At 43.8% G+C, this 25,406-nt stretch overlaps 1 protein-coding gene across 1 annotated transcript in view; it reads right to left on the bottom strand.

Moving 5' to 3' along the window:
- The window catches only part of LOC126533420 (methionine synthase-like), a 47,748-nt gene that overhangs the window by 13,550 nt on the left and 8,792 nt on the right, over positions 1-25,406 (bottom strand). The window contains exons 11-24 of the mRNA XM_050180583.3: positions 24,920-25,032; positions 23,901-24,041; positions 23,487-23,672; positions 22,645-22,824; positions 18,959-19,075; positions 16,003-16,143; positions 14,182-14,271; positions 13,314-13,412; positions 12,528-12,692; positions 10,990-11,090; positions 9,601-9,668; positions 6,773-6,893; positions 3,690-3,771; positions 536-634 (exon numbers count right to left, since the gene is read on the bottom strand). Coding sequence (XP_050036540.1) covers positions 536-634; positions 3,690-3,771; positions 6,773-6,893; positions 9,601-9,668; positions 10,990-11,090; positions 12,528-12,692; positions 13,314-13,412; positions 14,182-14,271; positions 16,003-16,143; positions 18,959-19,075; positions 22,645-22,824; positions 23,487-23,672; positions 23,901-24,041; positions 24,920-25,032 — 1,703 coding nt within the window. The remainder of the gene's footprint in view (positions 1-535; positions 635-3,689; positions 3,772-6,772; positions 6,894-9,600; positions 9,669-10,989; positions 11,091-12,527; positions 12,693-13,313; positions 13,413-14,181; positions 14,272-16,002; positions 16,144-18,958; positions 19,076-22,644; positions 22,825-23,486; positions 23,673-23,900; positions 24,042-24,919; positions 25,033-25,406) is intronic.

The raw sequence follows: 25,406 nt of genomic DNA, 5'->3' as shown, positions 1-25,406 counted from the left end.
CGCTGCTGCTGGCCCTATCTTGAAAGCGATCGTCTTACGTGACGGACGGACGGAAGGACGGATTTCCTCGTTGGGTAGTCATAGAAATGCTCACGTATTTAAAGATCGTTTTTTTGCGAAAACGAACGTGAGGGTAGAGATGCTCACTTTGTCAACTTATATGGAAATGCTGATTTCAGCGTCCGACCGTGGCGTCGGACTAATTAATTTATTTTTTTACTTCACTATCTTCGGGATCGACCCACATTTTTAGACCTCTATAGACGTATGGGAACGGCCCACAAAAAGAAAAAAAAAGGATGGAAACCCAAATACCCGGTGAGAAAAAGTGGAGGCAGCCCACTGAGGCAGACACTGTCTTTGAAATGTAAGTTCTTCAGCTTCGTAACATATCAGTCTGCAATAACAACCAAGCTTAAAAGCGATTATGTCACTGAGCTGTCTTTGGGTCTGAAGAAGATATGCAGACTCGTACGGAACCTCGAGTAGCAGCACCATTTATCGCAAATTTCTAGAACGTGCAAAATTAAGTTACCCTTTGCGAGTCCAGGTAGTCCTCCCTGAGTTCTTCGTACTCCTCGTCGACGTCTTCGACAAGTGTTTTTCTTCTGTTAGCGTCCAGCAGGGATGTGCACTGGACACAAATAAATGTCGGCGACACGTCAAACTACAAACATCTGTGCTTCTCTCTCTCTCTCTCTCTTTGCGTGTGTGTGCGTGTGCGTGCGTGCGTGCTTACATCCCTCTATAGTTTATCCCATACTCCATACTTTACGAAGAAACGTTGCGCCGCCTAGCAGTAGTGCAGCTGAAAGCTAAGTCAATTCTTTTTTTTTTTTTGCTAGTCCAAACAAAATCACAATGTTAAAAAACATTTACATAAACTGAATTAGACGCACAGTCTCAGAGGAAGCAAAAAAAAGAAAGAACGCGACGATAGGACCGGACGTCACTGGCAATTTGCCAGTGACGCCTTATCCTACAGTCAGTGTTTTTTTTTTTTCGCTTTCTTTATCCTTTCTTAGATGTCGTGTATCTAATTCCCTTTAAGTAGCATGTACCAACTAGCCCAACAACACGTCATGCTTAAACATTTACAATTTACACGAGAGCGGCAATGCAACGTGAATACTTTAATATAAACGAGCTCCATACTTGCTATTGTAGCTGTGGCGTCTTCGGCCTTAACATTTCTTCAACACTGGGCTGCTCCGCAAGACAAAAGAAAGTGTTTTGATAACAGCGCAAGCCTATTAACGCAACGTCCTTAATGTACGAATGACCAGTGTACACGGCGTTCCTGACTAGCTATGGGAGTTATCGTTCGCGTTACCAGAGTCCAGTTATGCGTGCCGACGGCCGCTCGATCGAAAGGCCCAAGGAAGGAAGGAAAAACTTTATTGCTCTATTTACAGCTTTCAGCGGCTAACAGAGGTCTTCATGTTTTACTGAAGTCTCCGTCGTCTTGAGTGGTCGCAAGCTTGCGTGTTTTGATCAAGCGGCCGTGATGTCCCTTACCCAACTCTCACTCTTCTTGCCGCATGAAAAGCCCCCAATGTGGAACGGGGGCAACCGTCAGCCTACCGCTGGTCCACTCACTGTCTTCAGCTGTGTACGGTAAGTGCGCGAATTCTCTAAGTTTCGAATACGAAACTAATTCTCTTTGACGCCCCTGAGACATCTTTGCGCCTCGGCACTGACAGGACTGAGCGTGCAATACGCCCTCCCCCACCCCCTTTCCCGTACTCTGTATGTTTTGATATAAGAACCGCCTCCCAACCCTACTGCTCCTCAAGCTCCGCTCTTCCATCCCTTAGAGGTCACCCTGGATCCTTCCGTGCAAGTTGCGACACTTTGTCCAACCACAGAGCGTTAGAAAAAAAAATGGCTGTGGCTTAGCTAAGGTTAAGCCCAGGATGCGAAGCATACTAGAGTAGAAGTACTCCCAGATACACTCGCAACTTCATCCTTTACCTCCGACTCTGTGGAGGAACGCTGCTGTTTAGCCGCGTACTGTGCACGTCGCTTGGCAAGCCGAACTTCTCGTTCTTCGGCCGTTTCCATGGCTCTTTGTAACTTGCACTTTGCGGTCTGACGAGCGGCCCTTTCCTTTCCCGCCATCGCGCTATACAACTGGCCTCGACGAGAGCGCGCCGCTCTTTTATACAGCTGTTATGACGCCAGTGCCCTAGCGGGAGGAACGGGAGTTAGGCCGCAGCACCGGCTGTGCGACCGCAGGCGAGCGCAAGAGTTGAGCCCGGCTTGCAGCTGTTGTGACGTCAGTGCCCAAGCGGGAGGAGCGGGAGTTAGGCCGCAGTACTATCTGTGCGACCGCAGGCGAGTGCACGAGCTGAGACCCGGCTATGTAGCTACGCGGCCGCAAGCGAGCGCACGAGTTGAGCCTCCGCTTTTGCAGCTGTTATGACGTCATATGGTAGCTACGCGGCCGCGCGCGGCGCAGCAAGGAAGAGCGTGGTTGTGCGGCTAGTATGCTTCGCATAAAATGCTTCCGTTACATGGGCGTTCTCGTCGAAGGAAAGTTAGAAGCACCGCGTGTTAATGACTAAGTCGAGGCGGACGGTGTGCAACAGCAGCGTAGCTGAAGAAAGTCGGTCCCTGCAATAACTTGTGTATGCCCATGGCCTCCGAAATCAGGCGGCGCGCTCTGGTGTGTCCCCTGTTGTTCAAGTATGCGTGACCAGGTGATGCCATTAACGCGGCTGCCCACGTTTCGCGGTATATCGGTATATCGGTAACCCGATATACCGCGAAGGGTAATGCGTTATACTGACAAGCTAAAACTCTAACGCAGTGGAATGCAAGGTTATTTGGATGGGCAAATTACGTGTATGGAATGCCAAGAAGCTAGATCAGCCCTTCCACGAATAAACGACACCTTGTTAAGCCAGAGAAGGCACAACTAGCTATGTACAGGTGGCGCCTCATAGTTCCTGCACTCGCTTCATGCCACGACGTCACAGATCTCTAAAAGCACTTCCCTCGGACTAGTTAATCGCTTATCGTATAACAAGGACTCTATCGCATTCCCAAGAAAGCATAGACCAGAATAAAAACGTTTTCTGTGTAAAAACAGAAAGAAAAAGATCTATACACGAGGAAATGCTCTGAAATATTTGACGTCACATTGACGTCTCTGTGACGTCAGTGCGTGACGTCAGTGTGTGGCTGTTAAGGCGCGCAGTTTAGGAATGTGAAACTTTGTTTTGTCCGGTAGTAACGAACTATTTTCCTCCAAATTAAAGCAAATATACTTTCGAAGAAAACGCCTCATCAGTCGATAAGTCGACTTATTGTTGCTCTAGAATGTTCCTTTACGATGTGACTGTTGGTACCCCGCATGGCGCCAGTGTATATGCAGGCTCTGTTCCCAAACAGGGCCACTCACACACATAATGTGGGAATGCACCTCGCTTCCCGTTTTCTCATCCCCCCGTCAGCAGCGAGACTGACAGGACAGCCTGGCTCAGGTCCGGGGACGTCGACCGACAGCTTGAACTGGTGGACTGGGCGGAGAAGGCCAAGCAGGCCCAGGGCCCGATCCCTCAGCCATCTCCCCCCTTCCCCTTCCCCCTTTCAATAAAGTTTACCACCACCATCAAGAAGATTAAATACGAATTGATCTCGCAACGCTTAAATGTCTGTGACACATCGAAGAGCCGATCTCTTACCACGACGACGCTTTTCGAAGCGTCAGGAACGTAGATCACCGGTTGGCGGTAACGTGGCGCTATCTTCACCGCGGTGTGGCGCCTGCAGCATTGACACAGCGTCATCACTACATCAAATCACCTCCAACAATGCATAAAAAGCAAAGTTTTGCTTATGATTCGTATCTGTTTGATTTCGTCACGCTGCATGTTTCTAATGCTTGCGTTTTTGCCTTCGCCACAATATCACTCTGCCTTATGCCCATATATCTACCAGGCTTCGTATACACATATATTCTTGTCCCAATTCTCCGGAAAATCTCAGTTCTGTGCGCTGTTTGAGGTTCCACCCTCCGGTCGTTGTCACTTACGCGATGTCCTTAAATGGGCACTAAAGAAGCAATACTACGCTAAAGCAAGATTTCTAAATTAAACTTCTGGGATGGCGAAAATGAGTCTTACGGTAGCCGGCGAATTGTTAAGACACGCATGAAAGGTGCAAAAAACGAAAGACTACACTCGTTGTCAAATTCCTGCGACAATAAAAGGAAGGCTACGAAGGCAGTGCACACACAAGTAACAGCGCTTCTCACAAAAAAGTTCCACATTCTCAATCAGGGTTAGTTTAAGCGGGAAAAAAGAAAACATGAAGATATTATTTAGAGCAGGAAAATAAAACAACGCACCGCACTTAGTGTTGAATTTGACTTATTTTCTTTCCTTTTCCTCCACCCCAGTGTAGGGTAGCAAACCGGGTGCTCGTCTGGTTGACCTCCCGGCCTTTCCTGTCCTTGCTCTCTCTCTCTCTCTCTCTCTTCACTTATTTTTTCTGCTCTTCTCCTTCGCGCTAAGGGCAAATGCGAAACCGTCACACCGTCAGACATGGAAGCTAGGCTTATTCAGTATCTGTGTCAAGAAACCGAAAGCGCCGTTAAACTCTGCCGGACTACTTGGCGCACTAAGACATGTGCAGAAGCTCCGCCCCTCTATATAGCTTTCCCTTCGTTGCCACAGAAATTCGTCTGCGAGCACGTGGCGATGCGTCACCTTGAAGTTGTCGCACTACAGCTGACATGCGTGACATCATAGAGTTGGACAGCGCCATGCTTGGACCTAAATAATATTTGTCGTTAAAATGAATATATTACACAAATACAAAAGGTATGGCGCTAAGCAGACGAGGACGAAGTGAGACACAAACGACATTACGGGCGCCCGTATATGTCGTCTGTCGCTCACTTCGTCCTCGTCTTCTTAGCGCCGCCCATTTTGTTCTTAAAGGGACAGACAACCGCTCAGAACATGAATCAAGATAGCACCGCTGATGTGAATACTGCCTGACGTTGTGGTTAAAACGAGCAATGTTTTTCTCATTAAACGTGGACTTATATTTTTAATTCCTCACAAAAATCGTGAACAGTTACCTTCGGCGCTCCACGCGGCAAAAACATGAGGATGCATAACAGGCCTATCACGTGACTTTCAATAACGTACGCGGTTCCTGGTCTTTTTATTCGTGTTGAAATGTACTAGGCGTTTTTTCTGCTATAATTTTTGTCTACCTTACAACGTGCAGGTATGCTTTCGTTCGTAGTGAGTGGGAAAATGGCGCTGCCTTCGCCTTTGTTTTTGAGGAGTTCGCCTGACTCGTCTATCGACAGAATAACGATGAGGGGGCCAGCCAGCCATGACGTAGGCGTGTACTTGAAAAAAAAAAAAACCCGTGGTAAAAATGTAAGAATGGTCTGTACAGCAACGCACCTGCTTTTTATTTTCAAAAGTGTTTGGAATGGTCAAAATGTAGGTGGTTAACCACCGTTGCACTCACTCCTGTGGAATCAGAACGATGGGCGGCTTTCACAATTTGCGAGGCGGGCTATCGACATCGCTCTCACTTCTCAGTGTTGCTGGAGGAGGGACTCTTACTTTTTACAAAGGCTGGTCAGATCGAAAAATTCTGCTTACTAAATATCCACGCGCTTTTGGATGTAACCGCTGCAGATGTAAACACTACCTATAGGGTGAACTTTGCGTTCTGCCATAAAAAAATAAGGTCCTTAAAGATCGGTTGTCAGCCCCTTTAAGAGGACGCTTTAGCTCGGGTCCAACTCCGATGCGGCCTATTCAAATACACGGAACACTCAGAAACGCTTTTCTTAGATAACCACTGGGCGGATTTTAATGCAATTTGTTGCATTTGAGAAATAAAGTTAAATTCTATGCCTGTTGGAAGCAAAATTCAGATTTAGGGCCTGAATATTTTAACAAGCATTCCCAAAAATATGTAATTTGAAAAAACTACAAGCAAGAAGTTTACAAATTCGTAGCTCTGCACCAAAAACATCTGTCACAGCTCTGTAAATTTTGTACGCTTTAGATGCACTATTAGACGCAATTTACAGAATTGTGATATCGTTTTTCATTGCTGAGTTAGAGAGTAGTAAACTTCATAGCTATCTTTTCTGAAAATTTGTAATTTTTAACGAACTGTATTAAAAAAATTGAAGACTTAAATCAAAGATTCGCTATTAACGTACGCGCTGGCGCTCTGGTTTGTAGGCGAGTTTCAAGACAGGAAGTCTTGGCCTTCATTATGTATTAAGAATCAAACTTTTTCTCGAGAGATAAACTGAAAGAAAGTTATTCAATGAATATTTCACCATATCGTACTGATTTATTGTTGCCCTTTACTTTCTTTTTACGAACGAAAGCATGCGAACGTGTTCAGCCGTAAATTAGCAAATTATTACTTGTAGAACAAGCATGCAGAGAACTGTGGCATAAAAATTACAAACAGAGATAAAATGCATCAGGAAGGCTGGCCTACATTTCGATAGTTGGACCTATATTCGTCTTAGACGAATCTTCGCCTTTGACGAAGATAGGTCCACCCATGGAAACGTAGGCGAGCCTTCCTGATACACATTATACTATATATCCCTGTTTATACCGCAGCTTGCTACTCCATCTGTAGCCCCCCTTCTTGATTAAGCATACAGGGAAGGAATTCGGGAGAGGTCCTGGGGTCGTCGGTGATGAAAAAAAGGGGTCGACAAACAAGTGTAATGTTGAAAACCGCGATGTTGAAGACAAAAATGACTTACTTCGATGTCGTCGCGCCCCCTATAAGCAGGGGGATGGCAAACTTTTGCCGTTCCATCTCTGTTGCCACGTGAATCATTTCGTTCAGGGACGGCGTTATCAGTCCAGACAGGCCAAGGATGTCTTCGCAGACAACGGGTCCAACCACAACACAAAAAAGAAAAAGAGAGATAGAGAAATAAAAGTATGTTTGAGATTGGCAATTAGATTTTGAGCCAGTCACTGGTGTGGATGTTAACGTTTCGCATGAATAGTCGAGTTCAATATGAAGTGCAACACGGTGCACGCATGCCCGTTGTTGAAGGGGTACCCGGACTGCACGGCGGTGCCGACATACAAAAAATTTGAGAACTAAACATCGTTCCAGTTGGTGGTATTAAACAGCCAATGTTTTGCTTGTCGGCGCCGCTGTGCAGTCGTTGGGTTAATTCGACCACGGATACGGTGCTACAGCTTATGTTGAACGCGACTGTACGTTCTGTTGAAGGAGACATGTCGACTAGACAAGCAGCTTTCCGTCTTTGCGAAACAGTTCGCAAAAGCAGAACGCGCTAAAAAGACACTGATGAGGAATAATAAAATAGGCTATATAAGTAAATTATAGTAATTAAGTGGTAAATACATAGTAGTAAATAAATATATTAGCCATAGGTTGTACTCACTGTATGCTATATCAGCACATTACACTTTTACACATTACACAAACGGTCGCTCTTACAGTGAGAAGAGGCTTTTCAGGGCCAGAAAACAAGCGACAGGGAAAGACAGGCGGCGACGCCACCGTCAAATTCCTATACTACCACTATGTGACGTCATAAATTTTGATAGCGTTTGTTCACGACCAATTAGTTGCTTATCGGCAAACAACAATTATGTCGGCATTAAAACGAGCCAAAGAGTCCTATCCAGCAAGTTTTAAGTGGTATTTTGGCAAGACAAAAAACAAATCAAACAACAAAACTCGTAAAGCGGGAAGTCGACCATAATTTCAAATCCGTGATGCTGCTGCTGATGGTTTATTGGCACCGCATTTGAAACTGGGCGGTCACAAATGGTCATCTAGCCTGCTTAATTTACTCAGATATGCTGCACATGTTTCTTTTTTTCTACCATTTTTGTATACGTCTCCATAATCTTTTCTTTTTCTCATAACATTCCTATATATCTTGTATCGCTATCTATGCCTGTAACGGATCCAGTCGTATCAACCTTTTCCCTGCTTGTTTTTCACCAATACTCTAAACGCCTCTTTCTTATCTCGACTGCTGACCGATTGACACTTCCATCCACTTCAAATTTCAAGGGCTTCTGGGAGTGGCCGTTACCTACGGGTCTCACTGGGTCAATCCCTTGGCATTCCATTAGGATGTGCTCAATGGTCTCCAGATTTTTGCTGCAGCTAGACATGCCTCATCTAGTTTCGAATAGTTGCTCCGGTATGTTTTCGTCCTTGGGCAACCAGCTCGAGCCTAAAACAGCGAGACACTTCCCTTGGTGATACCGTACGAATTTCCCTTTCTAATTTCTCTCTTCTCATTCTTGTAAATCTCCGTGGTCACTTTTGTTTCCATTCTTTGCATCCAATTCACTGTCTCTCTTTCTCTCACTTTCTTTTTGATGACTCCTGGTTGTCTATTTACACTTTCAATTACCCTGTACTTGGTTGCCAATTTTCTTGACCTTTTCCTCCGTTCTGTGTCCACGTTTTTAGGGTACAGACACTTCTGCACTTTAGCCACTCATTTATTTTGATCCATGTTCTTGAGCCTTTCGTAAAAGCTAATATTGCTCTGCGCTTCTCTGACTTCAAAAGAGGCCCAACCCATGCAGTCCTGCACTGCCTCATTTGTGACCTTACCGTGGGCTGCCAAAGCCAACCGCCCTACCGATCTTTGGTTAACTTCTAACCCCGACAAGATATCTGATTTTAATGACACAATGACATTTGCGAACGTTAGCGCTACACCATTACTCATTTACAGATTCCACGCATCACCTCATATTTACTGTGACTCCAAAGTGCTCTATGTTTCGCTATTGCTGCATTGCGCTACGCTTTTATCCGTCAGATTATCTTGGTGGGTGCTTGAGTAAGTCCTTCCTTCGTTGACGTATACGCCGAAGTACTTATATTGCTTGACCATGGGTACGCCTTGCTGTTGAATTGATACCACGCAATTACTCGTCTCTTCAGCAAAGATAATTATTCACGATTTCTCTGTGCTAAACTTAAGGCTTAGATTTGTCGCTGCGTTATCACACGTATTTACAAGTTTCTCCAAATCTCTTGCATTGTGGCTAGCAGCAATGTGTAGTCCGCATACACCAGTCCGATGACTTTCTGTCGCACCATTTGCAGTCGCAATACGCAGCGGCAGCTCGTAAATTCAACAAGGGTAACTTCGGTCTTCCGCAACCGACGCTTTTTCGCCGAATAAATGAAGAACCAGTAACGAATGTTTATTCGCCACCTGCGTGGAACTGAAGACTCAAGAGTATACAAGCTCATTCTCAACTGGCGGTCACACTTCACATTGTCCCTTTAAGTGAAATGGGCCCGTTGATAGTTTTTGGAGGCAAAGTAAAGGTTGCGAATACGTGAGCTTCCAAGTTGGAGTCAATTAGTGTGCAGACGGTAAGATGTCGTCTGAATCGCGAAGCGAGAGTTAGAACGGAAAACACACCGCTGACTATGGACCGTATTTCAATCACGACGAATCGCACAATTACAACAACGAACTTACGAATTTATGTCTGCCGGTTCCGTGAAAAGCATACGCAGAGATTTACACTGCGATCTGTGTTCGACAGTGATAAGAGTTGGGTTTACCAGCATTCTCTTCTCGAACGACATCCAGTATCCTCTCGCACGGGACCATGACGCCGAGGTCGATAACCCTGCGAAGAAACAGAACTAAGCACCCGAAAGGTGTTCTAAAATGTCCTGTATAGGCACCCTGCCAGATGGTGCTGCGATTATCTTATGTTATCACACCGGTGTTGCTGACACCATCCACTAGAAGGACGCAAAAAAATAAACCGGCATTCAAACAGCTAAGAGACTTTGGCCCCGTCGAAGCTCAAGCTTGGGAGCATTTGTGCTGCCGCTTTCGACAGCGAGCATGCCCAGTGATCACACCACAAACAACATAATTTAACGTTTCCCTGTGGTTACCATGGTTATTCAACATGAGGCGTACCGATTCTCCACTCTGTACTTTTTGCAATTAAGCATACAGGAGACATCGAACATCTTCTCCGGTCGCGCCAAAGATACCAGGATGAAAGAAACACCCTTCCTGAAAGCCTGCACGGTAAAAGACCTTCCGCATGCGTGTCTGCAACATCTTGTGTTGCATCTCTACTTTGTTATCACTTTACCTCCCCCTCCCCTCTTTCCCCAGCGTAGGGTATCAAACCGGATCTTCCCTTCTGGTTAACCTCGCTGCCTTTCCTCTCTCTCTCTCTCTCTCTCTCTCTCTCTCTCTTTGTGTTTTCAGAAGCGTCCGTTATAGCCCGCAAAGGAAGTTCACGGCATTCCTAAGAAACACCGGTTCGTTGGACGTGTGGTGTACACACCCCGGTCACATTGCAACGGACGACCAGGAAAAGCACTTGCCGGCCTCATTCGCCAGGCTAAGCTCGCCTGTTGATACAATCTACTACCATCATTGCCACCATTGCCACCACCATTTCAGCTGATCTACTTCAATATGAGGATATACTATAGACGTGGTTGTCACGTTGGTCATGCACTGACTCTACATCACGCACAATTAGTATACATTTACAGTTTGTATAAGTTCTTTCTGCATGTTTGTAGAGTGTATGTAGAGAGTTTATTTCACTTTATAAGAGATTGTGAAAGCTTCAGATTATTTCTGCTTTGTTTCTTGTTTTGTTTCTTATACTTCTCTCTCGCGTATTCTTTGCAATATGTATGTTTGTTTAGCTACGCTTTTGAGATGGCGGGCTCTTCAGTAACCACACTTCTCGTACTGTCTAAGTTAATAGACCACCACCCCATCGTCGTTGCTTTTTAACTTTAAATGACGCCAGACAATCAAGCGAGCCTTTCGTTTGCAAGAGACCGCCTGCGGCTGGCGGGAGCCATCGTTGTCACGGCGGCCCTCGGGCTGAAGGCGATGCTTCCGAACTGCGATGCTTCTCCGTTGTTTCTGCTCTACAATATTCGGTGGAACCATGAGTAGTCGCTCACCTGAAGTTATTGCAGCCCAAGACGACTGCCACGATGTTCTTCCCGATGTCGTGCACGTCACCCCGGACCGTGGCCAGAACCACGACACCGGAGTGGCTAACCTATACGAGTTGAATAAGATAAATGAGAACATCGGAGGCTAATCAGCGAAATCATGTAGTGACAGTAGTCCATACAGTCTCCGTCAATCACTCTCAGTGGTGTCAATTTCAGCGAACTCTTTTTCGCTAAGCCAGAAGAAGTTAATGTGGCCTGCCAATTTGAAAGTTATGTTTTATAAAGCGCTAGTACAATACCCGATCCAATTAGCATGATATTGCGGTTGCCAAGAGTGTGGAATCGCAGTCGAGGACGGCAGATAACCATGCGGTGTGATGAAATTACGAAACTTGCAAGCATAAGATTGAGTCAGCTGGTGCTAGACAGGGGTACTCGGAGATGGCTAGGAGACGCCTTCGTCATGCAGTGAGCATAAATATGATGACGATTGATGATGACGAGATCCAAGGTTGAGTATGCATCATTCATTTGCGAACTCAATCACGTTTTACTGACATTTAGTACTGAAGCCACTGAGAACCGCTCAGCGCGCTTTTTTTTAATTCAGCGATCTCCACATAATAAGTACCCCTTAATTAAAATTCAATCTCAATTAACCTGACCTGTCGCTTCACCATTGCGTTCCATCGTATGCGCTTTTTATTCCCTCACAAAATCTCTCATCGTACAATCCCAGTTTAAGTTATTTACCCTTGTTATAATAATATTGCATATTTCTTTAAGAACTGTCACTCGGTTGAGTGTTAGCTGGCCATGTTATCACACCAGCTTACTTTAAATCTGCTCCCTTACCACGACAGTAACTGTCTGGAAATTCATTGGCGTTTTCGTTATTTACATTGTCAAACCAACACATTCAGAAAACCACTTTCTAATGGATTCATGTAACCGTAGCATGTATGCTGCTGCGCATATTATTTGCGCGCTACATCCACTCCTCTCAGTGAATCCAACGAATTCAAGAAAGCCCTTACCAACAAATTTATGCAACCGCAATACACAGCTAAAATATATGTATAATTTATTTTTTACGTGTTACCCACTCCTCTCGGTAAAGTCTCAGCGCAAAGTACAAATAAGTGAAACAAACCAATGAAGTAGAATGGCCCACTTCTCATTGTCGCTATTTTCACGTCCCATATTGTTTGTTGACGGGAGGCATTTTGCTTCGGGGAAGCTAGCGCCCCAGTACAACGCTGCATCTCTCCAATGCTTTCAGCACAATTCTTTTTTCTTCTTTTATTCGAGAGCGGGTGAGTTGGCTAAACATACCTACATTTTCGCGCAGAAATTACAAAAGAAAATAGTGCGCTTGCTGTCCTATGCTTATTTATGCTTCAGTGTTCTTCCTTCCTCTTTCTTTTTTTAGTTTCTGCAAACAAACGTAAGTAAGCTTTAAGTTTCATAGAAAGTGATCTACCGACGTTGGTACCCCAGGACAGAGTTTTGAAAGGTTAGACATAGTCGCCATTTTTTACCTCGTTTGTCGCTGAACTCCCTAGGAGCTTCCTCGCTTCCTCCTTCTCTCGTTCCATGAAAGGGACCAGGTAGGCGACCGCCTTCTTCATGACTCTCGCAGACTTGATCACTTGAGGCAGGAACATCTTGCCCTCGCCGAACAGGTCGCCGACGACGCTCATGCCCTGAAAGGGCGCGAACGTGAAATGCACGAAAGAAAACATCGCGTGTCAAATAAATATAAAATGAGAATTTATATTTCGGGTTAATGGATGCGTGGTCACTTAGAGCGATAAAGCAGCGCAAGCTCTACCTTTGTTGCCCCGTTCGCTCGAACTGTTTTCGCTGTCGTTAAACGTTGAGATTTGCTCGTGTTAGCAGGAATTACGAGGTAGCCTAGTTTGAATCATTGAAAGCCTATTGTACTATGTGGTACGACGGTACGTCGCTCGAAAAAAAAAAATATGCCTCATGACCATAATCCTACATGATCTTATTTGTTTTTCTGCGCGAAGCATACCAGTTTTCACGCAAGATTTCATTAGGTGATTTGATCTCACTAGATGTGGACATATGGTTATCTTTCAATGTGGTTAAGGCGTCTACGCTACATCGATTTACACGTTTCAGCAGCAATTGATAGCGCAAGCTGGGCTAGAATGATGAGAAGAAAATGTTGACAATTAGGATAAAAATGATCAATTACCTTAAATATGTGCTTTCGACTGAGTTAAGGGTATCTCGCATTGAGTGTTAGCAGACGTGAAATGAGGCATAGGCACGTACTTACTTTGGCGGCAACTAACCGTCATTAAAGGTCCCTCGATGATATTCAGGGTGAGTGGGTAAGTGTCCTTTCTATTGCGGGCTTCCTCAACGTCTTCTTCAATGTGAGAGTCCAAACCCTGGAAACGACATCTACGCTTCACCGTCACGTGAAAAATTAAAACTAACGTGACGGCATTATTACGCGTCTCCGCACTTTCAGCACTAGTATGGCATTCCAGCACAGCGTTACCCTCGTACCGTTACCGCTATACCGTTTCCCACAAACTGCGCATGCGCGGAAAGCACCGCGCACGCGCGGACCACGGCGGACGGTATCAATAACGGCATAACGGTAACGCTACACTATAGTTGGTGGCAACCTAAGAATTACAATCTCCGTCCACAAAATCATAGTGTGCTTGCTTTTCGCCACTGAAAAAGAGCCGAGTCGGGCGGAGTCCGCTCACTGTTTAACTACGTTGCTACATCAATGTACATGCTAGACTAATTTGAAAACAACAGCTCGTTGTTTCAAGCTAAAATATCACCTTTGGCTAAGCACTGATATTAGTATCACCTATAAAATTTTCAAAGACGTTCAAGTTTCCTCCTAAAATCAATGACACGAAAAACCGCTTGAAGTCACGGAATTTAGCGAAACTAAAATTGGCTGCGTGGTGCACATATGGAAATTGCATTTTTAGTTTGACAGCGCACGTATAACTTTTTTTTTATTCTTATGCTGTCATGTACTATAGTGAGCTCTAATATTGAGCGAATCATTTGGACAGTAATGCTGATAAGTCGAACGAGAGAGGCCACCACGTAAGTGGCTTACAGTATCTGTGAACCCACAATAACGACAACATCAACTGTTATGACAGGTTCTCTCACTGTGCAGCCTACCTTGATTAGAGCTGTCTTCAGCCTCTCCTCGACAGAAGAGTTCCGCCAGCTGTCTTCAGCCTCTCTGCGGTTGCCTTCATTGCTTAAGCCCTATATGAAAAGAGGGGACCCCCAATAAAATGCTCAACCAAGAAAGTTCACAACAGCGTTCGGCACTTTGGAGCGAAAATTGCTATGCACGGTTTATACCTAGCAGTCAACGTTACGTAGGCTACGGAGATATTTTTCACGCTGGTAGCATCCGCGATGAAAAATAGTGCGTCACACAAAAAAAGATATACCTATTTGTCACCCGATTAGACGTAATACTAAGTTTCATACTGTTGTGTCGCAAATTATGATGTAATTATTATACGGAATGTGTTGTGCAGCTGAAACTATTTGCCACCGTACTAGCGGAGTGACACGATTCTCGGACCGGCGCCCACAGCGCACCGCTCACGCTCGCGACCGAAACATAGTGCATCACATAAGTGAAGTGCCGAAGGTGCACAAATAATACACGATTCAACGTAACCTTACGTGAACAAGTTGTAGTTGTAACATATCATCATCATCATCAGCCTATTTTCCCGTCCACTGCAGGACGAAGGCCTCTCCTTGCAATCTCCAATTATCACTGTCCTGCGCCAACTGATTTCAACTTGCGCCTGCAAATTTCCTAACGTCATCACCCCACCTAGGTTTCCTCCATCCTCAAATACGCTTCCCTTCTCTTGACACCCATTCTATGACTCTAATGATCCACCGGTCATCCCATCCTACGCATTACATTTCTTTCTCTCAATGTCAATTAGAATACCGACTATCCCCGTTTGCTCTCTGATCAACACCAGCTCTCTTCCGCTCTCTTAACGTTACGCCTAAAATTTCTCGTTTCATTGCTCTTTGCGCGGTCATTAACTTGCTCCCGAGCTTCTTTGTCAACCTCCAAGTTTCTGCTCCATATGTTATCACCGGTAGAATGCATTGATTGTAGACCTTTCTTTTTAATGATAGCGGTAAGGCCCCAGTCGGCATCTGGCAATGCCTGCCGTATGCACTCCAACCCATTTTTATTCTTCTGCAAATTTCCTTCTCATAATCAGGGTCCCCTGTGAGTACTTGACCTAGATAAACGTACCCCTTTACGGACTATATAGGCTGGCTGGCAATCCTCATGTCTTGATTCCTTGCCAGGCTATTGAACATTTTCTTTGTCTTCTGCATAATAATCTTCAACCCCCCTCTTCCACTTTCTCTGTTAAGGTCCTCAATCACTTGTTGTAATTCGTCCCCAGTGTTGCTGAAACGGACAATGTCATCTCCAAACTGAAAGTCCCTGAGGTGTATGTGATGCGAGATGTGCTGAGGTCACATGTGCGCGCTTGAGATGCTCAAACAGATTTAGCGTACAGAAATGCCCTATCTGTTTTTGGTGCAGAGTTACGGATTTATCAACTTCGTGCTTCCATTCTCTTTAACCTTACTAATTCTCGGCAATTTTCATAGAACATTTGACGTTCTACGTCAAGAACTATGATTTTTAGAGTGCACCACATTTTCTTCAAATCGATCCAGTCACTGTCTAGCAAAAGCATTTCTGCGTTTTACGTGAATTTGAATAAAGAAATCAGAGTTACAGTTATGAGCTAAAGCTTCCTCTCGAAAGGACTTAAGAAGCACCCTAGAAAATAAACTTCCGGTAATGCTACTACTGCCAACTACAGATTTCTGATATTGTACGCTTCCATAGTGCTCCTCTTACAGCTACAGCTTTTTAGAGGTCGGACTGTATTTATTTAGTTACGTGCGAATAACATGACACGGGGTTGCACTAACCTTGGAGTATTCCAAAAGCTTCTCGGTTCCGTCTGGGTCTGTGTTCATGACGACTGCTTCGCAGAGCTCGAGAAGTTCCGGGTTTATGCTGTCGTACACAGGAAGACATCCGGCGTTGACGATGCCCATGTCCATGCCTGCCTATATGTAGAAAAATTGGAGAGCTTTAGCTTATCTGCAAACTTCATACAGTTTACGGATTACCGGTTACGGATTACCGGTTACGGATTACCGGTAGCCAAGGACGACAGTAGCAAAGATGGCAGCGACATTTTCTGACAATTTGTCCAACTACAATGCGTATGAAAATATTTTTGTGTTGCGCAAGTGTTCCTGCCGAAGGGAAGTCATAAAAGTACCGCACGTTACAAACATATCGCTACCAGCGTTTTAGACCAGCAGGTTAAGCTGCATTTGCAAGTTACTGTAGCATTAGTTTCACGTGCTCTCCGGTTAAACGCTGCGCCCACAGATGTCGCTACCAGCGCTGTTGCTGCCATACACGTCATCATCCCGGTGTCCCGCAAGCGGTAATACTTTTACGGATAAGCTAGAACTCTATTATCACAGATGCACGCATTCCACGATACGCAGAAGAAAAATTAAACGAAAGAAAGCTCACCGCACGACCGGAGGCTCCAATTGAAGCCAAATATAAACTTTGGTGGGTTGAACTGCTGAGCCTGCAATAAATCGTTACTACAACTATTATATTACCAGTTCATATCATAACAGATCTTGAATGGGTGCGCTGAATGCAAATATTGCGTCAAGCCAAGATGTCGGACCACAGCGTCAAAATGTTAAGAGCGTAACTGTTACCGGTATTGGAAATAAATCGTTTGGCCGTGCACCACTACCGCACGAGAAATGGCCTGAAATCCCGATAAACTATTCTGACCCGAAAAGCGGAGCAGGCACAACACACATAATTACAGTATTTTTGAACTGCTGACACGAGAAAGTACCACGCCTGAAACTTTCTAATGGCTTAGGCATTGAGACATAGTGTCTGGCGTGCAGACACTGTGAAAATAAGAAGTCAACTGTATATGACGTTTCATGTTGCGCATACACTTAGTAATCAATAGTCAATCACTCAAGGAAATAAAGATTCCGTTGCACTAGAACATGAACGTAACCTCTGTGCAGCCAAATTAATTTTGCTGCAGAAGAACACACTGATGGTACCTTCTCGCACAGCTTTCTGCCAACGTTATTTGCGTGAGTGTGGCGCCCCCTTTGAGCGACCCTCTCACTGATCGAGGGGAATAGCACATAACAGAGCGTGGCCTCAGCGATCACCGACACTGTGCATATTCCCTGCGTTGTGCAGGCTCAGGCATCACCGCTTATTCGACCAAATCACTTGTATTCTCGATAAATGCTGCCTTCACATTCGGGTATTCTTTTCTCCAGACAGCTAGTCATCCGATGTTTCAGATCAAACCCCGTGCCAGGTTTCAGGTGCCGTAATTTAGGCACGCCAACTAGACTCGACATTTGCCATCTCTGTTCGTTTAAAATAATCAAATTTGCGTTTGTAAAGCTGGCTCAGCCGCAGCAACAGTGTGCCTGCAGCAAAGCTACCTTTACAAAATAAATGCGGGGTAGCGGGGAGGGGGAGAATGGCCAGTGAGTTGGAGACACCGTAATCTCAAACTATCCTCGGCGTGAAGCTCTTCCTCCACTCTAGCGAGTTGAGCACAACGCCACCCCTCGACTGAGGAAGAGGCTACACTTCTCAAGAATGATGAGCAAAACGAGAACAAGGTGAAAGCAGGAGCCAACGTTTCGACAAGTGGACTTGTCTTCAAGGAGACATATGCCTTCCTCGCCATAGTATGTATAGGTGGGGTTCTTCTAAAGGGGAAAGCGCGTAAGGCAGGTGGATGCGGTAACCAGCGAAGATGTGTTAGTGGCGAAGGTGTCGAGTTGAGAATAAAGGAGTGCTGTGCACAAGGCCAGGGACACGACCGTCTGTCAATCACGTGTCAATGCCCGTGTGTCAGCCGGCGTGTCAACGGCGTGCACAGCAGCCCTCTATTACCTGTTTCGCTGGTGGTCGTGGGCTATCGTGCATCCGAAAGAGATAATAGAAGGAGCGGCAGAAACCGGTGCTCGTGAAAAAAAGAATACTTAAATGGAATAAATAAACAAAAGGAAAAGACAGAAAGAAGAAGAAGAAAACGCTAAGAAACCAAACTAAGTGTTGTTCCCTATAGCTTGAAATTTAGCATAACGAATAGGTTCTAGAGCTCCCTTTGAAACGTTTATGCCTATTGGTTGCAATGTCTTGAACATATGGATAAGGTATGATTCTCTGTGTTTTCTTTCTCGTTCAGAACGGAAGTTTGACTGTAAGACGTAGAGTTTAAGTTCATCAAAGTTATGACCTGGTTGATTGAAATGCTCGGCGACGGCTTTGGGAAGCTTTCTTAGCTGGGTCCGCGCGATGTCCGTTTAATCTGGCGTTCATTGATTGTTCCGTTTCACCGATATATTGTTTCTTACAGAAGGAAGATTCAAGCATATAAATCACATCGGATGTGATTTATAAGCTAGAATATTCTATAGAACAATAGAGAACTTTTACCGCAATTGTCACGGCGATCTCGAAACCCGTACGACCTTTAGAATCATTTCAAGTGGATACGCCTTGCAAGCTCGCCGGCTACAATTCGTAAATTGCAATACGTCCCACGAAGTAATTTAATTTGTAAAAAATTTTTATGGTTTCTTTGAAAATTTGTCGATTATGTATTTCGACTTCACGTGCAAGTAATGTCCGCCGCTATCTGCTGCAGGTGATTCTTCTTTAAAATTATGTATGGCCTCTTAAGAAAAAAAACGCCCGGTAAAAAGGAAAACATTACACATAAACCAATTACACTGATTGCATATTAGAGCAGATTTAAACACAAACATAATTTCAGCGTGAGAAAGTAGCGCTCACCTCAATTGCGTGCAACAGGAAAACGCTGTGCATCGCTTCTCGAATGCGATCGTGACCACGGAACGCAAACGACAGGTTCGACACTCCACCACTAACTCGAGCACCCGGCAGTGTCGCCTGGAACAGAATTCGACATTCCAGCAAATTAGTGAAGGTCGGCTTATACATAATGAAAAATAGAGTTTCAGCTTAGGTAATTAAATGACCGAAAAACCGGTATATTTTCACCCGGTGTTGTAGAAAAGCGAAAATTTCATGTTGTCTTACACTCCCAAGTTCGCAAGCCTACTTGCAATGCCGAGACAGCAGAATATAATGCGAAAGAACCCAAAGCGAACTGTAGAAGGCATAAGAAAATCCGAGAAAATGTCTATGCCGTAATAATATACTAGACAGGATGAATGATAGCCCACGTGGAACGGAGCACAACTTTCAGCGTTGGTGCTTTAAACATCAGAAAGCACTACGTAGAGTTCAACTTTCAAACATGAAAAAACGCAGATATTGATCATGTGGGTGCGTGCGTGCGTACGTGCGTGCATGTGTGGGTTCATTGTTCATTGTAACGTCGTAGTAAATTACTACATTCACTCAAACTCCCTCAATGCTATCCACACTTATACTGCTACAGTAATAATTAGTAAGACCTTCCAGCTTGCTATACTACGAGAACATTATCTCTGGTCAACGTACAAGTCAGAGAGCAACTAATTTTTATATGGATAAGTAGTGGACAGAGATAAGGACGTATTTAAAGGTTCTTAAAAGATTTCGCTTGCACAACGCAGAACAACAGCAACAACAAGAAATAATAATAATAATAATAATAATAATAATAATAATAATAATAATAATAATAATAATTCGCAGGGTCGCTTATGTTATCCCTAAGACGATTTGAAGGCGAGAGCCCAAGTGCCGATGCACTAAGGACGGGCACATGACGTACGCATTCTCTTAATTCGCTTAGTCATCCCCCTTAATTCGCTAAGTGTACTTTGCTTAGTCATCCTCCATAAGAGGAAGCTTTAGCTCGGGTGCTCCTATCTAAATACATGTAAAAGGAGAATTCGTTTTTCTCGGCAACCACTGCACCAAATTTGACAAGGTTTGTTGCTTTTAAAAGAAAAGCTTAAAATCTAGTGACTGTTGGTGTCGAATTTTCGATTTAGGTAGTCAAATTTTTATAAAAATTTGGCAAAAATCGAAAATTTTCAGAAAACGAAACTATCAAGTTTACAACTCCGTAACTCAGCAAGAAAATGTGATATCGCAATTCTGTGGATTGTGCCTGATAGCACATCTAAAGCGGACAAAATTGATATGTTAAACATGAACATCAAAAAATGGAGTAATGTGTAATTACAACGTTTGCAGAACCTTCGTAAACAACGTAACAAATTCACGTAAGATGTAAATTGACATATCAAATTTGTCCGCTTTGAATGGTCTAATGGATGCCGTTTACAGAATCCCGATATCTGTTCTTGATGCAGAGCTATTAGCTTGTAAACTTCGCGCTTCTATTTTTTTCAAACGTCTGCATTTTTGAAAATCCTTTTAACAAAATTTAAGCCCTAAATCAATATTCCGCTTCCAACAGTCACTAGAATTTAACGTTCTCTCTCAAATGCAACAAATTTCATTAAAATCGGTCCATTGGTTATCTCAGAAAAACGTTTTTGCGTTTTTACATGTATTTGTATAGGCCGCGTCGGAGTTGGGCCCGAGCTAAAGCTTCCTCTTAAGAGGAAGCTTTAGCTCGGGTGCTCCTATCTAAATACATGTAAAAGGAGAATTCGTTTTTCTCGGCAACCACTGCACCAAATTTGACGGGGTTTGCTGCATTTAAAAGAAAAACTTAAAATCTAGTGACTGTCGGTTTCGAATTTTTGAGGTAGGTCGTCAATTTTTTATTAAATATTGGCAAAAATTGAAAATATTCAAAAAACGAAACTATCAAGTTTACAACTCTGTAACTCAACCACTAAAAATGATAATACAATTCTGTGAATTGCATCTAATAGTACATCTAAAGCGGACAAAATTGATATGTTACACATGAATATAAAAAAATTTAATCCTAGGGAAATACAACTTTTGCAAAACCGTTGTAACCAACGTAACAAATTCACGTAAGATGTAAAATGACATACTGAATTTGTCCGCTTTGAATGATCTAATGGATGCCGTTTACAGAACCGCGATATCAGTTCTTGATGCAGAGCTATGAATTTGTAAACTTCGTGCTTCTATTTTTTTCAAACGGTCATATATTTGAAAATCGTTTTAAGAAAATTCAAGCCCTAAATCGAAATTCCGCTTCCAACAGTCACTAGAATTTAACTTTCTCTTTCAAATGCAACAAATTTGATCAAAATCGGTCCAGGGGTTATCTCATAAAAACGTTTTTGCGTTTTTACATGTATTTGAATAGGCCGCGTCGGAGTTTGGCCCGAGCTAAAGCTTCCTCTTAAGAGGAAGCTTTAGCTCGAGTGCTCCTATCTAAATACATGTAAAAGGAGAATTCGTTTTTCTCGGCAACCACTGCACCAAATTTGACGAGGTTTGTTGCATTTAAAAGACAAACTTAAAATCTAGTGACTGTTTGTTTCGAATTCTTGAGTTAGGTTGTCAATTTTTTATTAAAAATTGGCAAAAATAGACAATTTTCAAAAAACGACACTATCAAGTTTACAACTCTTTAACTCAACCACTAAAAATGATAATACAATTCTGTGAATTGCATCTAATAGTACATCTAAAGCGGACAAAATTGATATGTTACACATGAATATGAAAAAAAATTAATCATAGGGAAATACAACTTTTGCAAAACCGTTGTAACCAACCTAACAAATTCACGTAAGACGTAAAATGACATATCGAATTTGTCCGCTTTGAATGATCTAATGGATGCCGTTTACAGAACCGCGATATCAGTTCTTAATGCCGAGCTATGAATTTGTAAACTTCGTGCTTCAATTTTTTTCAAACGGTCAAATATTTCAAAATCGTTTTAAGAAACTTCAAGCCCTAAATCGAGATTCCGCTTCCAACAGTCACTAGAATTTAACTTTCTCTCTCAAATGCAGCAAATTGCATCAAAATCGGTCCAGGCGTTATCTCAGAAAAACGTTTTTGCGTTTTACATGTATTTGAATAGGCCGCGTCGGAGTTGGGCCCGAGCTAAAGCTTCCTCTTAAGTCCAAAGGTCGAGGGCTCTAGAGCCTTAATTAACTCCATCTTAATTAAATTGCTTTTATTACCACCAATGGTCGTGGGCTTGACTCCCACCAAAAGTAGTGGGTTCGAGTGCCTTAATTAAGTGCAAATTAAATTCGCCTTCATTAACACCAAAGGTCATGGGTACGACTCCCCCAAGTGCTCGCGGTTCGACTCCCGCCAAAGGTCGAGGGTTTGTAGCCTTCTGTACCTTTCGCGTCGTCGGCGCGTTTTCGCTCATAGTCGACTGACTAATGAGACTTATAAGTATTTCGTCTTAATAATGTTTATTTTGAAACAAAAATGTTGCGAGTAACCACCAGGCAAGAAGCTGTACAACACAGCTTGAGGGGCTCTGGCTTCCTCGCACACACATGACAAGTACTCGGCTCTATAGAGAAGTCCTCTCCTCATGAAGTAAGCGCATTCATACTGTTCGGCAAACTACATGTCTTACTTACTTTAATTCGACGAGTGGCGTTGATGTAATCCACTGCGTAATTGGCATGCTCAGACAAGCCGGTGGCGACAGTCAGGATGTTAGGATCGAAGATCACATCGCTAGCGTCGAATCCCGCTTCCTGGACAAGGATTTCGTATGACCTTGTGCATATCTCCACCTTGCGGTTCTCATCGGTGGCCTGAAACAGCAATTTAAGCAAGTTTAAATTTCTTTAATATTACTATCTTTTACGCGTATCTTAAAACACACAAAGACGCATGCAAGCACAGACAAGCACACGTGCGCGTTTGGGCCTTACATTCGCAAGCAGAACCGGTAATCCTCTCACGTGAAGGCACCGAAAACGTTATGAATGTGAAACTTTCTTACAATACAAACTGCTCAATTTCTGAGTTCGCTGATTCATTCGGGCATATAACTTTTTATTTTCTGCAACGTTCTTACGTCTAAATGGTCATTTTCAGTGGCAGAACCCTTGCAGAACTGCCATCGAATGCAGTTTTCCATTAGTCACTCATCGTAAATTGCTTTCAACGTTTGCTTGGCATCGCAGCCGATACGACCAGAATCAAAATAACCAGCGATTTCATTCTGTCTTCAAGAAAACTGCGGCACGCTGTGAACGACAACAAAAAATATTGGCTGATTTTCTTTCATCCTAATTTTAATACTTTAACCTTTGTGTACTACATCCCTAAAACGCGGAGACGATAATTGATACGTCAGTATGTTATGAATGGAATATTATTGCTCGTAAGTCACAATGACTATGAGAAATACAACAAAACTCAGTAAACAAAAGGCAACAGGGAGTGACAGTGTTACAGAACAACATCTCACCTGACCCACTTCATCGAAAGCCATGACCACCACAGCGGCGCCAAACTTTTTTATCGCGAGTGCCTGCCTGAGAAACTCCTCCTTGCCTTCTTTAAGGCTGAGAGAGTTAACGATGCCTTTTCCTTGGATGCACTTCAACCCTGCCAGAATTACGTCGAAATTTGAGGAGTCGATGCAGATAGGAACCTGAAACACAAATCACACTGCACTGAGCCGCAGTTTCTCTCGTGTGGCGCCACCATATCCGCTTCATTCAGCACTTCGACGACAGTGACGTCAAGCTGCTGTACTTAGAACACGAAGTTTACATTCACGGTTAGCTAAAACGCGGTGTTGAAGAACGAGGAGTGCAGTGAGCTCGTTGAATGAGTTGCCATAGCACTTAATAATGACCGCGTCTGCATCATCACTCACCTTGGCCACGGCAGGCTCGCTGGCAATCAAGTTGAGAAACTTGGTCATCGCTTTCACCCCGTCAATCATGCCATCGTCGACGTTGATGTCCAAAATCTGCGCCCCCATCTCGACTTGCTCCTTGGCTACTTGAAGCGCATCCTTAGAGCGGGATGGAAGTGTTCCAGAACTTTATCAATACAACGAGGTGGATCGCTTTCGCCACAAACACGAATCACTTAGTTGCGTTGGGAAAGTTGCGAGTTGTAATTGCGACTAAGCATTTACTATCGCATACTCCTTATTGGACTCAATACAGCAGCTACTAAGATAAAAAAAATGACCAAGACACGGACTTACGACTGCTTTCATCACAGCTGTTAAATCACGTGCGCTAAACGGTACTTGTACGTGTCACCGTAACAATAGAAGTCCACATAACGCCAGTTCATCTTGCACAGAAAATACCGCGTACCCTCCCACGTTACAATGATCACGCTCCGGTGGACAAAATAACAGTATTGTCGTGTAAATTTACGTTGTCCTTCAAAGCCACGCAAGCCTACTAAAGAAAAAGTGTGCTACCTGTTGAAACCTTAATTGTTACTCGCGCCACGAGATAGCACAAATTCCGCGTCCGCAGTCGTCTTTCTGTTTTAAAGCTAGATATATAAATCAGGCTATCCTAGGGCAGCATTGATAAACCAATGTACACCCTACGCAGTGGGCAAATTAGGTGTAATGGAAAGCAAACATACACACATCGCGGCCACACGAACGCCAATAACAGTACTAGAAAAAAAAAGAAACAGTAAAATTAAGCCAAGAGAGAGAAATTTATTTACAGAAAGACAGAGAGGTCGGCCTGAGCTATAACTTGCTCTGGCCTGCTACAAGTACCGTGGTATCGGGGCGTGGCATATTAAAACATGCAAGATGCAATAACCTCGGAACACTTTGCACTAAAGGCGTTATTGTACCCACATGCACTTCTGCAATAAAGTTCACATAAATGTAAAGCAAACATGCAGTCGTCCCACCTGGTATTTATCCTGGCGAATCAGCTCCGCGAATCTTCGAGATCCGGCAATGTTGCAGCGTTCGCCGATGTTCACAAACAGTGTCTCTGATGTGATTATCACCGCTTCAAGTCCTGTTACGTGAAAAGCACGTGTCCACAGCTATATCGAACTGACGCGAACGTGGGAAGCTTCTCCGTCAGCATGCTTTCGAAAATTTACGTTCGGTCTGTCAAAACTGGAAATGGCATCTCAAGTGATAGAGGCCATTACAACGTGCCTATATACGCCATAATCATAATGATGAAAAGCAAGGAGAAAAAAGGAACAGGAGAGTAAGAGACAAGGGCAAATAAAAGAACAGGAACTAGACACATTTTCTCTCTGTCCTTGTCTGCAACGCTCAACGAATACTGCTTTAATATCGATCACCGGTGTACCCCAAATAACATTCGTTCACGCCATATTCGTATACCGCATACAGAGATGTAGTTCCAGAAAGAAGCGC

The sequence above is a fragment of the Dermacentor andersoni genome, chromosome 7 (assembly GCF_023375885.2).
Source record: "Dermacentor andersoni chromosome 7, qqDerAnde1_hic_scaffold, whole genome shotgun sequence".
In the NCBI taxonomy this organism is placed as follows: Eukaryota; Metazoa; Arthropoda; class Arachnida; order Ixodida; family Ixodidae; genus Dermacentor; species Dermacentor andersoni.
This window is presented reverse-complemented; position numbering and strand designations above follow the sequence as displayed.